Source organism: Pteropus medius, unplaced genomic scaffold (assembly GCF_902729225.1).
Source record: "Pteropus medius unplaced genomic scaffold, Ma_sr-lr_union100, whole genome shotgun sequence".
NCBI lineage: Eukaryota > Metazoa > Chordata > Mammalia > Chiroptera > Pteropodidae > Pteropus > Pteropus medius.
Genome location: NW_024349801.1, coordinates 5,972,802 through 5,988,397, shown reverse-complemented (window position 1 = coordinate 5,988,397; position 15,596 = coordinate 5,972,802). Strand labels below are relative to the sequence as shown.

General features: G+C 51.2%; 1 protein-coding gene across 1 annotated transcript in view; it reads right to left on the bottom strand.

Moving 5' to 3' along the window:
- Positions 1–15,596, bottom strand: part of SLC38A8 (solute carrier family 38 member 8) — a 19,842-nt gene extending 4,246 nt beyond the window's left edge. The window contains exons 1-7 of the mRNA XM_039888519.1: positions 15,346–15,596; positions 14,723–14,917; positions 11,753–11,951; positions 8,568–8,709; positions 7,581–7,682; positions 4,745–4,802; positions 871–985 (exon numbers count right to left, since the gene is read on the bottom strand). Of these exons, the coding sequence (XP_039744453.1) occupies positions 871–985; positions 4,745–4,802; positions 7,581–7,682; positions 8,568–8,709; positions 11,753–11,951; positions 14,723–14,905 (799 nt within the window). The 5' untranslated portion in view covers positions 14,906–14,917; positions 15,346–15,596. The remainder of the gene's footprint in view (positions 1–870; positions 986–4,744; positions 4,803–7,580; positions 7,683–8,567; positions 8,710–11,752; positions 11,952–14,722; positions 14,918–15,345) is intronic.

Sequence of the window (15,596 nt, the reverse complement as noted above, 5' to 3'; positions counted from 1 at the left end):
AAAAAAAGGAGGTAGCCGGCAGTGCACCCATTTTCCAGATGGGGAAAAACAAGACCCAGAGCGTCAACAACTGCCAGAATCACATAGACAGCTAGTTACCACAGAATCAGGTCCAGCACGCCAGGCCCCGTCCCCACAACCCAACACTGCCTCTCGGCATCCTGGTCCCCCGTCCTGAGACACCCATCTCTGACCAAGGACTCATTTGGTCTCATGATCCTGCTGGCCCTGGACCTGAACTGTCTGGAGGTGACTCTCAATCGCCGGTTCATGGCCCTCCAACCCAGGGGCCACAGACTGACAGAGGCCGGCCCTGCTTGACGGAGGTCACCCAGGAAATTTCTTAGGTAACCACAGGCATCTAGGGCACCTGACACATTCGCTGTAGCCCATGGGCTTCCTGAGTCAGAGGCTCTAATGAACGGGCGAAAGAACAAGGAGCCGCAAGGTGGGCAGTCAAGGGCATGCTGTGTGACCTTGGGCATGTCACAGCATATCTCTGAGCCATACTTCCAACACCTTAGAAGACCCTCCTGCCTACAGCACAGGTTTGTAAGCACCAAATCCACTGAATACATGAGAGCATTTTGTAAACCATGACCCACGTGTAACACCATGATGACCGTCATTATTGCAGCAGGGCAGAGGCACAGTGTGCAAGAGCAGGGGCTTTGGAGAGAGCTGGGCCAGGGTCAGGGTCTCAGCTTTGCCACATCTAGATGGGAGACCTTGGGAAAACCATGGAAGCTTTCTGAGCCTCAGTTTCCTCATCTATGAGATAAGGACTCTCCTATGTAAGGATTAAATGAGTGAAGGCACTCCAACTGTGTAGCACTGCGCCTAGCACACCCCAGGCAGGGCCTTCCTTACCTGTCAGTGAATAGACAAGGCAGCAGCCCAGCAAGGACAGGACAGAGACCAGGGCCCAGTGGGACAGGCTCTGGTTGCGCATGCTGCAGTAGATGGAGACAGCAGCTTCGTGACACTGGAAGACAGAGGCAGGACACAATGGGACTCGGGCCAGTTTGGCATTAGAATCATTTCGAGTGATCTAAAAAGTATCAGTGTCTCAAAATACAGGAAACAACCCAAATGTCTCCCAAAAATAGAAGGCATAAGTAAATCACCAGATATTCGTCTGGTGGAATATTACACAGCACTGAAAAGGGATGAACACACTACACGTCTCAACGTGGGAGAAACTCCAGCTCTAATGTTCAGCAAAAGAAGCCAGACATAAAAGAATGTTTCCATGTTTGAGAAGTTCAAGTTATAAGCCAAACAAGCCAGAACAGGGGTTCCCGACGGCAGCACTACTGATACTTAGCAGGCGTTCTGTGCATTGTAGGATAATGAGCAGCATTCTTGGCCTCAACCCTAGGGACATCTGTCTCTACTTGTTACAACAAAAAAATGTCTCGACATTGCCCAATGTCCTCTGGGGGACAAAATCATTCCCCACTTAAGAACCACCACCTACGGTGACAGAAAATAAAATCGTGCTGTGAGTGGGGTGGTTGCCCCTCAGGGGGCTGATACTGTTCTATAACTTAACCAGGGTGATGGTTACATGGGAGAACACATACTTATGATTTATATACTTTATATGTACTTATTATATTGCCATACAAATTTAACTATAAAATGCATCTCTCCTGGTCCAGCCAGCTCGTACTCATCTTCTAGGAAAGCCTTCCCCATCTGGGCCAAGTTCCTCTCCCATGTGTCCCTGTGCCCCCAGTGTGAGCAGGTTTGGGTTTGCTTGTTCAGCATTTGACCGTCAGCTACATGATGGCAAGGACTACAGCTACCTCACTCATGCCAAACGCATGCCTGGCCCACAGCTGAAGAACACTCCATGGGTTACTCATTTATCCATCCCTGTAGCCCATCCACAACCATGGGTCTGCCTTCCACCCAACCCCAGTTCCCCAGCACTCAAATGCTTATCAGTCTGACTCATTGCAAGTCTAGGGTACCACATAAACTAGCCCAACATGGTCCCCAGCCCCACAGAGCACACATTCTCCTGATTCCAGCTGTCATGGTGGTGGCAGCCAACCCAGGTGAGTTCACACACACCTCAGGGACAGACTCGCCTCAGGGAGCCAATGCACCTTTGGCTTTCTGCCCTGGGTCTTCTTTGATGTCACAGGAGCCCAGCTCAGCCAGACAAGTGGGGCCCTAACACCCCTGGTAACCCTCAACCAACTGGCAGTGGAACTCCGAGGATCAGTGCTTCTCCTTCCTGTCTCCCCAGTTTAGAAATGGGGAATACGCTTGGCGGTGGCTTGATGGAGCCCTGCCCTTCTTCCTCTGTTTGTCCCAAGACTCCTGGTTTATGTTTCCATTGGTTTTATGGGGGAAATAAAGCAGGTCTCCCCAGGGCAGTGCTGCCATGCTGGGACAGCGTCTGTGATGCTGCCCGCTGCCCGCAGGCTCTCCACTCCTCAGTGATGGAAGGCAGGGCAGAGGCGCAAGTACTGGCTAAGAACTGGAAACAGCCCGATGTCCATGGGCTAAAGAATGGATAAACACACTGTGCTACCCACGCAGTGGAATATGATTCAGCCACGAAAAGGAATGAAATACTGACACATACTACAACATGGATGAACCTCAAAAACATGATGCCTTGTGAAACAAGCCAGACTCAAAGGACAACATATTGGAGAACTCCGTTTAGATGAAATGTCCAGAACAGGCAAACCCTCAGACACAGAAAGATTCGTGGTTGCCGCGGGCTGGGGGAGGGATGAGGGGGATGGGGGATGACTGGCAATAGGTACAGATTTCCTTTTGGGGGTGATGAAAATGTTCTGAAATTGACTGTGGCTGAACAAGCTTGATCCCGTCTGATCTCGGAAGCTAAGCAGGGTTGGGCCCGGTTAGTACTTGGATGGGAGACCACCTAGGAAGACCAGGTGCTGTAAGCATAAAAAATAAAAAGTAAGGGATTGTAAGCTGACAAGGTCCTTGCAATCTGTGAACCTCACCTAAAAAAAAAATAAAATAAAAAAATAAAATAAAATAAAAATTGACTGTGGCGATGGTTACACAACTCTGTGGTCATACTAAACACCACTGAATTATACACGTTAAATGGGTATGTCACGTGAGTAATATCTCAATAAAGCTGTTTAAAAAACCAACAGCAGAAGAGTCCCGGGGAGGCGGGTATCTGAACCAGCTCAGAGCTCCTTATGACAACAGGAGACTTCCCCTTCCCCAGCCTTGCCCCACTCCTCACCCATCTTCGTCTACACCTGCTCTCCTCACCCCCAGACTCCTGAGTCTCCAAGTAGGATCCTGGCAGCCATGCCTCTGGCCTCAGCCCCACCCAAGCCCTGGCAATTTATATCTTTCCCCAACTCCCCATTGCCACATCCCCTGTCCCTGGAAACCGCAGCTCAGGCCTCGGTTGCTAGGAGAATTGAATGAAGCAAAGGTGAGGGGGGCACCTCTCGTAAGCTTCTGGAAAGCGACCCCTCCCCCAGCACAAGCCTGCCACACCATATGGTGCTCAAGCTTGGGAGAGAAGGATGGTTAAACTACATCCAAACAGTTGACAGCAAAATCATCACTTTGGATCTTTCAAAATATTGGGTGTGCAAGAAGAAATGTGAGAAATTCCTGTAAGTGGCTTGCTAAATCAACTCATTTATAAAGAAGAAAAATGGAAACGTTTCAGGGTTTTTTGAAAAATATTTCTCAAAGAAAATGCAAGACGAAGAACAGAAACAGGAGCTAGTTGGTGGAGGAAGGAAGAAAACCTCAGGCTTTGCTGAGATATCGTCAGTCCTGAACCACACTCCCTTGAGAACTTGATTTTGCTTTGGGGCTGTTTTGTTTTGGTGTGGTAGATAGGTTTTTTTTAAGAACGAGACAGACGAATCTTTTCTAAAATAAACAATGAAAGAATGGAGTCAGCTGCCACCTGCTAGAAGCCTGGAAAACCCCAAGAGCGACAGAAGCAGGGAGCAGAGCCCTTACCCTCTACAGCACCCTCCGGCACCCCATGGAGCACCCACCTAGCCAAGCCCTTTATAGCTCTCAAGTTGCACCCAGGACCCTCTCCCCTCCATGGCTCACCTGAGCTGTCCTCTCTAGCTGGAATGCCCCCGCTTCACCTGGCCTCTTCCCACATTCTTCAAGATGCTTTCAGTCATCAATGCCTAAAAAAGGGTGTCTCTGAATCTGCCCCACCCAGGGCTATATCAGAAGCCCCTCTGTTGGACTGCACACACACAACCCATCCTCACTCCATGAACTCTCTCAGAAACTCTGTATATTCTGTCCTGTACCCTTGCCATGCGGCCACTTGCATACCTTCCAGCCCTCCTAGACTACAAGCCTCCTGAGGAGGCAGCAAGACCCCTGGGGCACAATCCACCAGGCATTCTGCATGAGGAAGTGAGCAGCTCTGGGCCTCCAGGTATGGCAACAGCCATGCAGGGGAGGGGACAGATGCCAGATCCCCACCCTCTACTCTGGACTCAACAAGACTGTGTTGCTGCTGTTGGCTGTCAGTGGGGGCCGGGTTCCCAATTTTAATGGCAATTCACACCTCACTGAGCCCAGGAGCCAACCCACAGGCACCCACAGTCTCCAGAAGACAACCCTCTGCATCCTAGAACAAGTCTTCAAACTTCTCTCCTGATAGCGAGGCCACACTCTCCCAAGGGAGCTGGGAGTCACCACAGCCTGCAAAGGCCACTCTCTTCAACACAGATGCTAAGATTACCTGAAATCCGAAGCAGATGGTGGGGAAGACACTGAACACGGAGGTCCAGGAGGAAGGACTGCAAACAGATGAGAACAGGTGTTTATTACAAAAAGTTAAACTCAAAACAACTTTCGGCTTGAAGATGAATTTTAAATAATACTAGGAAGGTGTAACTAAGCATGACAGTTAAGTATTTTTTAATTATTATGTTCACTACCAGGTTTGGGGGGATGGAAAAGGATGCGTGTTCAATGCTGTACTTTCTAAATCCATCTGTGCTGACATTTTGGTAACTTGACATTCTCTACACAGGCAGAACTCAGTGGGACGTGGCTAGCAGAACTCCCAACCTCCCTCTGAAGCTGCCTGCTCCCAGTGAGGTCAGGGGCTGGGGACCACAGGCTGCATCCATCAAACAGACCCCCAAAGTGCAAGGATGGTTTGACCTCTGTCCAAGCTGCCTAAAAAACTGAAGTGTGCACAGGGCAGAATTTTTGGCATGGTGGCCCTCCAGCTTCCTTTGACGAGCAGCTCTAGATGCCAGCCTCTGGCACCTTTGGGGACATATAGTAGAGTGGGGTATAAACAGCACCTGCTATAGAATCAGGGCTTCCTGGTTGTACCAGAATAATGGCCCCCAAAGAGGTCCACATCCCAGGAACCTGTGAACATGTTACCTGACATGACAATAGGGCCTCTGTAGATGTGATTAAGGGGTAAGGGCTTTGAGATGAAGAGATTATCTTGGATTATCTAGGCCCAATGTATCATATGATTCCTTGAAATCAGAGAACCTTTCCTAGCTGTGGTCAGGTCAGAGGTAGGGTCAGAGAGAAAAAATATTGCTGGCTTTGAAGATGGAGGAAGATGGGGCCATTAGCCAAGGAATGTGAGTGCTTCTAGAAGCTGGAGCAGGCAAGGAGACAAATTCTCCCCTCGAGCTTCCAAAAAGGAGCATGGCCCTGCCAACACCTTGATTTTGGCCCAGTGAGACTCATTGTGGACTCCTGAACCGCAGAACTATAAGATAATAAATTTGTGTTGTTTTAAGCTAGCAAGTTGATGGTAATTTGTCATAGCAGGATTATCCTATCGGTATAAACATGGGCTGTCCCCGCTTAGCTCCTGCCCATTCCCCCTCCACTCAGAAAAACTCCTTCCCGCCTCCTTTCCTCTCTCCTGAACCCAATCCACCTGAGCTTTTGCTCTTCTCTTGCCCGGACCAAGCTGGTCACGTCACCAGTGGCCTACATGGCCAAACTGACGTCCAATGCTCAGTCCTATGCGACCCAGGAGCAACATGTGGTGGCAATCACACCAACCTTCCTGAAATCTTGTTCATTGACTTCTGAGAACCACCTTCTAATGCCCTCTATCTATTAGTTGACACTAATCTAGGTTGATTAGTGTCCCCTGGTCTCCCGCCCCCAATTTACATCCACTGGGAACCTCAGAATAAAGCTTTATTTGGAAAGAGGGTCTCTGTTGATACAATTAGTTACATTAAGATGAGATCATATGAACCAGAGTCCATTGAATGTTAATGGAACAACTAGTGTCCTTATAGGAAGAGAAAACAGATGCACAAGGCCTGTGATGATGGAGGCAGAGACCAGAGTGAGGCATCCATCTGTCAGCCAAGGAACACCAAGGATCTGTGGTAACCGCTGGAGGCTGCAGGATGCAAGGAGGAGCCGCCCCCAGAGCCTCAGAGGGAGTGCGGCCCTGCCCACACCTGGATTCTGGACTTCTGGCCTCCAGATCTGAGAGAGGATAAATTTCTGTTGTGTTAAGCCGCCAGGTCTGCGGTAATTTGTCACAGCAGCTCCAGGAAGCTAACACATCCTCCTACACCCCAGCCCTCTGGGTGTTTCTCCAGCTCCTTCTTCCCTCTACTTGCCCCACCCCCCAGTGCCAGAGGGAGTACCGCAGGCTCTGAGTGCTTGTCGCGCCCGAGCTCCCGGCCTTAAATGCCATCTCTGGGCCAGTCCCAATCACACTTCTCTCTAGCCCAGGCATCTCTGAACTCCAGACACACAGGTCTGACCGGCTACCTGACATCTCCGCCTGACCTTCTTCCCTAGCCACCTGCTCCTGTCCATCTTACCCATCCCAGGGGACAGCACCACCACCCTTCCCAGTGCTCAGGCCCAGAGCTCAGTCACCCTAGACTCTTCTCTCTCTCACATTCCACTTCCAATCCATCAACCAGAAGGGGCCACATAATTTGTGGGGCCCAGTGCAAACTGAACGTGCTGGTCCCTTGTTCGACAATAATTAAGAATGTTGGCATGGTGGCATAGGGCCTGGGTGACGTCACGGGTCACACACCCACGGAGCTGGCCTGTCACTAGCAGATCTGGTTTTAAACCCCAGATGTGCTCAATACCCTGTAGTGGCCTCCCAGCAAGCTGAAGTCCATGCTGCAGCTCCGTGTCCCCACAGGGCACCCCCAACCCCCACTCTCGGTCTTGCTCAAGCTGGTCAGGCGACACCGGCCACAGGCCTCTGTGCATCCCTGTTCCCTCTGCCTGGCATCTGTGTCTTTCTTTTTGGTAAGTTCTGCTGCCTCCAGTCTGTGGGGACACTTCTGCAACAGCCTAGGAGCCTTAAGCTAATGTGGCGTTTAGTGCTTTGGTATCCTCGGCCTGTCCCTGCACTTACTAGCAACAGCTGTGTCCATTCTGAAGGAGGAGAGGGGTCTTTGCTGGGCCCTATGGCATCGGAGACATAGAAGATTTCAAGGAGAGGAGACAGGGCTCTGTGCAAACCATGGGGGAGGACAAGTGTCCTTCCTTCGAGGATCCCCTTGCAGCTCTCAGGAAGCCATGAGAGGCCGTCCTCTCAGACTCACCTCGGTTCAGGGTGGGGCTCACGAACAAGGCCCTGAGGCCCGAGGTAGTACTGCACCATGATGACCAGGGCCAGGTAGCAGGCAGCCAGTGTGCCTAGGATGCTAACACATAGAGAGCGATCAGAAATGCACAGGGACACCAGCCCTGCCAGGCAGGGCCTGGGAGCCACACAGAGTGGGGTCTGAATGCCAGCTCTGCCCACCCCAGCAAGGCGTCAGGCAAAGTTCTCACAGCTGAGCCTCGATTTCCTTCTCTGCACAATGGGGACAGCAGGAAGTTCATTTCAGGCAGGGCGGTTCTCAGATCCAGAGATTAGATTTGCCGAGTTTGTAATGGGGCCAGCACCTGCGAGGCTGTGACAGCTACTGGAGCCCCTGTCTCTCCAACAGCCACAGAGCCACTCAGATTTGGCATCTAAGTCGGGACACCGTTCATGGCAAGGGTGGACCCCTGTCTTGGCCGAATGTGACAAGAGAGACTGGCAAGGGCTGGGGACACCAAGGGGGCTTGGGTCTCCTGCCCACTGCTCACTTCTCTATTTCCAAAGTGAAAAATCCACTGTTGCTCTCAACACAATAGGGAAAGGCGGGTTGCTAATTTGCATGAATACTTTTATCAGGCTTTATTTTTTCAAAAGTATACAGAAAGCCACAGATCGTAAAAGGGTGTGTATGTCTGTGTCTCTCTCTGTGCTTGCATGTGCACGTGTGTGCATGCATATCGAGTCTGTGATAATGAAATAACAAAATGTCAGAAGCAAACTATGTCATTATGGTAGTTCTCCCTTTTGCTTATCTCTATTTTCTATCACACATATGTGTACTTTTTAATGTACACATATGTGTATTTTTTAGTCTTTTTCCTCCTCCTACGAATAGGAAGGCCAGTGCTGGCAGCACCCCTGTCCCAGGTAGATGAAAAGGCTGCCAGCCGGCAAGGACCCAGTCTGAGCCACTTCCCTGCCAGGAAGCACCTCCAGCGCGTACCTTGTGTATTTCTGGAAACTGATCTCCTTTGGGGTGGACAGGGGCAGGATGACCAGCACGGAGAGCAGGGGCAGGGTGAAGCGCTGGTCGGTGTACCAGGGCTGCAGGGCCGGCGGGGCACTGGACAGGAGGAAGTCACACACTGGCGGGAAGGAGGTGGGACCTGCAGTGAGCCTGCACAGCCTTCCCCCAGCCGCCCGCCACGTGTTCCAGGCTCCCAGTCCCTGGGCGGGGTCTGTCATGGGTACTAAGTCAGTCCTGTGAGTCTAAAGGGATGGAATGACAAGCCTGACAGGGACTCTGTCTCGTGCCACCACAAAGGAAGGAATCCCGCTATAGGAATTCATTCAATAGACATTCAAGATCCTTCAGGCATTGCTCTAAGTGCCGGAATCCACAACGAAGGAGACAAAACGACCTATCTTTGACCTTGAGGCACTTGGGTCCTTCTGTTCTTGCAAAAGATCCTTTTGTTTCTGCTCAAGAGCTTAGTGGGTATGCGGGGTCGAGCGGGGGCCTGGGGTGGCTTTTGTGGGGCTGGGGCTGGGGAGAGCCCAGCTGTTTTGCATCAGCGCCACCACACTGTCACTGCCCCATGACAAACTACCCCAAACGGTGGCCTAGAACAACTACTTTATTTTCTGCCTCCAACGGGAGATGAAGAATTAGGCTGGGCTGAGCTGGCCACTTCTGCTCCACATGGGACCAGTTAGGGTCAGTTGGGTGTATTTGGCTGGTGGGAAGCCTGTTCTGGAGGGTCCTCAATGGCTCCATCCACAACTGGTACCTGGTGGGGACACCTGAGCTCAGCCAGGCCTTCCTTATAGTCTTGAGGCCTCTCCATATGAACCCCTCAGTAGCCTAGCCCATGGTGGTTGGGGTTCCTGAAGACCAAGGTGGAAAGTGCCCATTCTCTTAAAGGCCAGGCCTGGAACTGGCATGGTGTCCTATCTGCCCTACTCTGCTGAGTCAAGCCATCAGCGTCTACCCTGAATCGGAGAACGGGCACAGACCCCACCGACCTCACGGTGGAAGGAACACCAGAGAACCCTGGGCCCATCTTCATTCCACCACAGTAAGATGGAGAATTTGAAGCTGACATCAGAGATAAGACAGATTGGGGTGAGGAGAGCAAAGGGGAGATGCCTTGGGGCTAGAACCCATGAAGTGAGGCAGCCCCTTGCAACCGGACTGGGGGGTGGCTGAGAGCTGGGTCATGGCCCACTTGGGGATACCTGCACTGCCCTTTCTTTGTTCTCAATAAAACCAGGCATACAAAGAAACCCCTTAGGAAAATAGATTGTTTCTACTAAAACCACATAGAGGGACAGTTCCACATCGTGGTCATTGGACAAAGGCACCCACGTGGGAGGGCGGAGCAAGCGTTTTGGGCCAGAGACGCCAGGAGAAGGTACGCACCAAAGGCACCCAGAGATCTCAGTGAGTGACAGACCCCAGGTGGCATGGGATGGAGTGCCACCCCTGCTTATCCATCTGCATCTCCTGCAGCCAGGAAACCCCAGCTCTGACATCAGGGCTACACCCACTCTGTCCTGAACCCACACTTTCTAAGATGTCCTTGATGTCCTCAGTACCAGTCACTTATAGTCAAGTCATCTGTACCCAGTACATGCAGTGACTTCCCCGACCTCTATGTAGCCCTCTTCTCAAGAAGCTTGGACTTGCCTACAGAAAGACCCATCCCCGAATACCTAACCGGAAACATGCAAACAATGCTCTCTCCACTCTAGTCAATACAGAGCCAAGATGGCCTGTATTCTAATCGATGCTCTACTCATTTCACGCGCTCTGCTATTGATCCTGAAGGCAGCCTCAAAATCCTTCACACAGCATCACTACCAGATGACATGATCTCGACTTGCCACTGGCAAGCAGGACATTTTTGTACCCGTTTACCCACCACGAGGTTCAGATCTACCAACCTCAATGCTTTTTGGGATAAGGGTGGTGCCCAAAACATGGACGCTTTTATTTCAGTATTCCAGAGCCAGGGGCCTTTTCATGCATGGTTCCAGTGACAGAACAAACAAAAGAAATAGCAAAATGGTAGACTGAAGTCTAATCATATCAATAATTACATTCCAGTCAAACATCTGAGGTCATCGAGATGATAAAACAGCAAGACCCAACCATATGCTGTCTACATGAGATGCATTTTAAAATCCCAAGCCACAGTTAGATTCACAGTGAAAGGACGAGAATAGTAATATTGCACAAACACTAATCTTGAGGCAGCTGGAGTGGCTACATTCATAGCAGAGAAGGTCGACTTAATGACAAGGTATTATTTCACAATAATAAAAGGGTAATTCAGGTGTGCGTGCCTAATGACAGAGCTTCAAAAATCATGAGCAAAAAAATGGACAGATTAAAGAGAGAAATAGATAAATCTGCAATCACAGATGGAGATTTTAATAATCTTCTCTCAGACTGACAGAATAACTAGACCAAAAAAATCAACAAGGCTGTGGAAGATGATATGGTCAAAGCTGGACCACTTTGACCTGATAGAGAATCCTAGAACAATGCATGTAACAACGGCAGAATACACATCCTTCCAGCGCACGTGGAACGCTCACCAAGATGGAATATGTGGGGAGCTATACAACAAATCTCAAATGCCTAAAAACCGAAATCACGCAGAGTGTGTTCTCTGACCACAATGCAATTAAGGTAGAAACCAAAACGTATGAAAATGCCCAAATAATCAGAACTCAAACCACAATGCTAAACATCCCATGAGCCAAAGAAGAAATCGGAGTGAAAGTTAGTAAATGTTTTAAAGAGAATAAAAATGAAAATGGATGCAGCCAAAGCAGTGCTTAGAGGAAAATTGTTAGGGGCGGGGTTTAGAGGCCAAGGTGCTCGAGGTTAAGGCGTTGCGAGTCTTCAACATCCCAAAATTTAAGACATTACTGGTTATCTCTCATGAGGGCTTCTTTGTAGTTGACTGCACTTTCCCATTTGTAAAACCACTAGACATTTGACCCCATTAGACATCCCAGCTACGGCATTCCTTGATTCCAAGTCTCCTTTCCCTATGATGTTAGGAGCTCGGGGTGGTCTTGGTCTCTGCCATCCCAGTGTCCATGTCCTGCTCATTAACCAGGAGCATAACAGGCTTCAACCCTGGGGCCACCCTCCACTCCAGTAAAGGTACTTACACTTCTCGAGCTGGTCCCCGATCACCCTGAGGAAGGCCACAGAGATCATGAGCAGGTTGATGATGAAGCAGGCCTCACACAGCTTCCCGATGGCAGGGCCACACAGCCCTCCGACCACGCCCTGGTAGGTGGCCTGGCCACTGACGGAGGCAGCATAAGCCAGGATGACCAGCCCACTGATCAAGAAGACCAAGGAGACCTGCAGAGGAGGATTGTGGGCCAGGGCACGCCCACCACCACAGCCCGAGCCAGCTGCTCCCGGGACTTCAATATGGCCCCCTCCACTGGGCCTCTCACTTGCAGAAGTCACAGCTGCCTACAGCCTGGGGGCTCCCCTCCTGTCCTGAAACCAGAGCTGCAAAGCGGGTGGATTGTCAAGGCCTTGCTCTCTGTCAATCTGTGAATCTGGGATTCATACCATTCTATCCAGTTGGACAAATGAGGCATCAGAAACCCAGCATCTAAATGACTCTTCAAAAATTGCATGGGCTGTGTGTTACCTGTATAAAGGCATCACTGGAAGAGGTACAACAAACGTACCCCTAAGAGATACAGAACACACTACACACCCCTGATGTCCCCTCCTGCCACTTCCTGATCACTCTCTGTACCCATCCTGTCTCCCAGAAGAAACCACTAATCTAACATTTTTCTAATTTCACACGATTTGTATCTGGCTTCGTCCACTCAGTGTAACATTCTTGGGCACATTTGTGCCTGCGGTAAGCTGAATAGTGGTCTCTCAGAAGATAAGGCCACATCCTCAGCTCCAGAACTTGTGTGAGTGACTTCCTGGGCACAGTCTTTGCAGCTGTAAGTAATAAATATGGCATTAAATGAAAAAGGGTCTTTACTGGTATAATCTGGGTGGGCTTGAAATCCAATGACAACTGGCCTTAAAAGAGAAGACGCAGAGAAGAGAAGGTAGTGTGACAATGGAGAAGAGATTAGAGTGATATGGCCATACAGCATGGTACTCCCGGGGCCACCAAACTGGAGGAGGCACGAAGGACTCTTTCCTAGAGCCTCTGGAGGAAGCAGGGCCCTGCTGACACCTTGATTTCAGACTTCTGGTGTTCAGGGTCGTGAGAAGTTACACTTCCATTGTTTTAACCTCCCTGGTTTATGGTCCTTTGGTCCTGCAGCCCGAGGACACATGCTCACAACTGTACATATATTACAGAGGTCTCTCACCCACAGACTCCAAGCCCGGTGAAGTCTGGGACTGTGTCTTTTATTGCTTACCATTTAGCTCCCATAGAAGTGCCCGGCGCATAGCAGGAACTACGTAGATATTTGTGGATGAAGAGAATGGGAAGGGAGGGAGGGTCAGAGGGAGCCCCTGAGCAGCAGGACAGCAAAGGGCCCTTAGCACCCTGTACCCAGGCTCCAACTCTCTGCAGCTCCTAGAGAGGGTTGGGGTTCATTAAATAGCAGGAATCCTCTAATGCTAATGGGGGCAAGACCTATAACCCTGCACCGCCGACCTGCCAGTAGTGGGATGTTTAAATGCTCCCTCTGTTCAAGTTGGGGCCTTGTAAAAGGGACAGGGACAGACATCTTGCTGGCTAAGAGGAGGGGAAACACTGGAGGTGGGGGCGCCCATGACCAGCCTGATGCCTTCCTTTGACTAGAGTTTCCGTTTATTTGTGCATGCGTCCCCTCTCCTCCAGTCTGCTCATGGCAGGAATCTTTAGCCCACCCTGCACCATATGCAAGCCACATCAGCAGCAGCCACAGCCCTGTCACTCTAGAGCTCCGTAGAACTGCAGTCTCAGGCCCACCCAGCATCTGCACTTCGGCAAGGTGCCCAGGTGATGCTGCACAAAGCGTGAGGAGCGGGGACCCACGGCTGTGCCACACAGCCTGGCCTGCCACTCTTGGACTGGCCATATCTGGGCCAGACCACGCCCCCTCTCCTGCAGCCACACCTGCTTTATCATTAACACGCTGTGGCTGTGGCGGGAGAGGAAGTTTCTTCCTCATTGTTCGGGAAGGGCGGCCTTTCTGCTGCATGCGTCCAAACACAGCTCGATTGCCCCTCGCATGCGCCTGGACCAGTTCCTCCACTTCCCCTGGGCCCAGCTCAACGTCACCTCCTCAGAAAGGCCTCCCCTGACCAACCACATCATGCCATTCCTCGGTCACATGACCCTCGAGCACTACACACCGTCTGAAACTATCTTATTTGACTTCTTGTATCTTATCTGAGTTCCCTATTAGAATAAGCTTTATGGGAACAGAGCCCACACTGTCAGCCCTCCAATGCCAGAGCGAGTGCTCGGCCGACACGACATAGCCCAGAATTCGGCAGTTTCCAAAAGAACACGAAAGGCTCTGTGGCCCACAAACAGTTAGAACCGCCTGTTATCAGCTAGCTGTCATAAAAATATCATTTGAGATAATGTCCGTCAAAGAGCTTACCACAAAACACGGCGGCTCCCATCAGCCAGGGAGAAGGATCTTTGCAAACAAAATGAAGCCGCGCTTATCAGCAGCTCTTCTCCAAGGACACTCAGCCCCTGGACTGTCTGGAAAGGGAATTCAGGCTCCGTGCAACCAGCAGCTGTGGCTGAAGGCCTCTGACATCGAGGAGGGCCTGGCCCAGCTTGGTGTGCGTGTGTCACAGGGAGTCTTAGTCCTGATCTGATCTGCACACGGACTGACGCTTTGGTTATGGAGCTGAGACCAGCAGGCAAGAGAAGCCAGTTGACCAGGTAGTTGCTCAGAGACTGCATCTTCCCGGCCTCCTCCCGGCTGAAATGCCAGGATCACTGGATCCTCCCCAGCCCTGGCTGGCAGCAGACCTCAGCAGGTAGAGGCTGTTCTCTGCCTGAGGGTTATCTTCTCTCCTGAGCTGAGCAGGTCAGAAAATCAAACCCCACAGATATAGTTTCTAAGACGGGCAGCTCTGTAGAAGGTCCTGCTCCGGGAGACCCCCGCCCCCCCAAACACTCCCCAGGGTCTTACCAGCTCCACCAGGAAGGCGGGGGCCACTCCACCCGCCTTGTGGAAGGCCCAGGGGAAGTTGAGCAGGCCAGCCCCCAGCGCAGATTTCAGGAGAATGAAGACAGCACCCAGCGAGGACAGACCTGGGCTGGTGGCTGCAGGCTTTTCTGAAAGGCCTCTGCTTCCAAGGGTCTGTCCCTCCATAGCTAGAAGCAGCTGAGGGGCAGAGAGAGGGGGCAGTCTTCGTACTTTCTTCCCAGTTCACGGCATCATTCCCAACCTGTGACAGGTCTCTCTCCCCAGTTCAGCCAGAGCCACCTCATATGTCTCAGTGTCCCCAAGCCACCATCTTCCTCTTGCTGTACCTCTGCTCCCCCTTTACATTACATGCTCAGTGGCTCGTAACTTACGGTCCTCACCACTTTCCACCTCAAGAACCGTCCCTCGCTCTCTCTCTAGCTTTCTAACCCTGTTTATCACTCCGGCTCTCCGACCCTGCCCCAAGGCCACTGGACCCCTTCCTCCTCCCCCTTTCAAACTTCCAACTCTTCCTGCCCATCACCGCCCTCTCCCCTCCACTTCCCCCACCCCTCGGCCTCCAGCCAGACTTCTGCACTGACAGTGCTCCACCCCCCAATCCTTACCACCAAATGCAAACTTCAAGGCGAGAGACAGTCCTTGGCCACCGCAGAAGGGGACTCAGGCTTGTTCCAGATGGTTCAGCTGCATTTCTTGGGCCCAGGAGAGATGGAAGAAGGAAGATTCTAGCTTCGCTGGAGTGAATAATGAGTCATGAATTAAGAGAGCCCTAAAGAGCATGTGTTGGGGTCATGTCCAAAAACCTAGGGAGAAAAGGACATGAAGTCAGAGCCATCTGTCCCAAGAACTTGCAGTT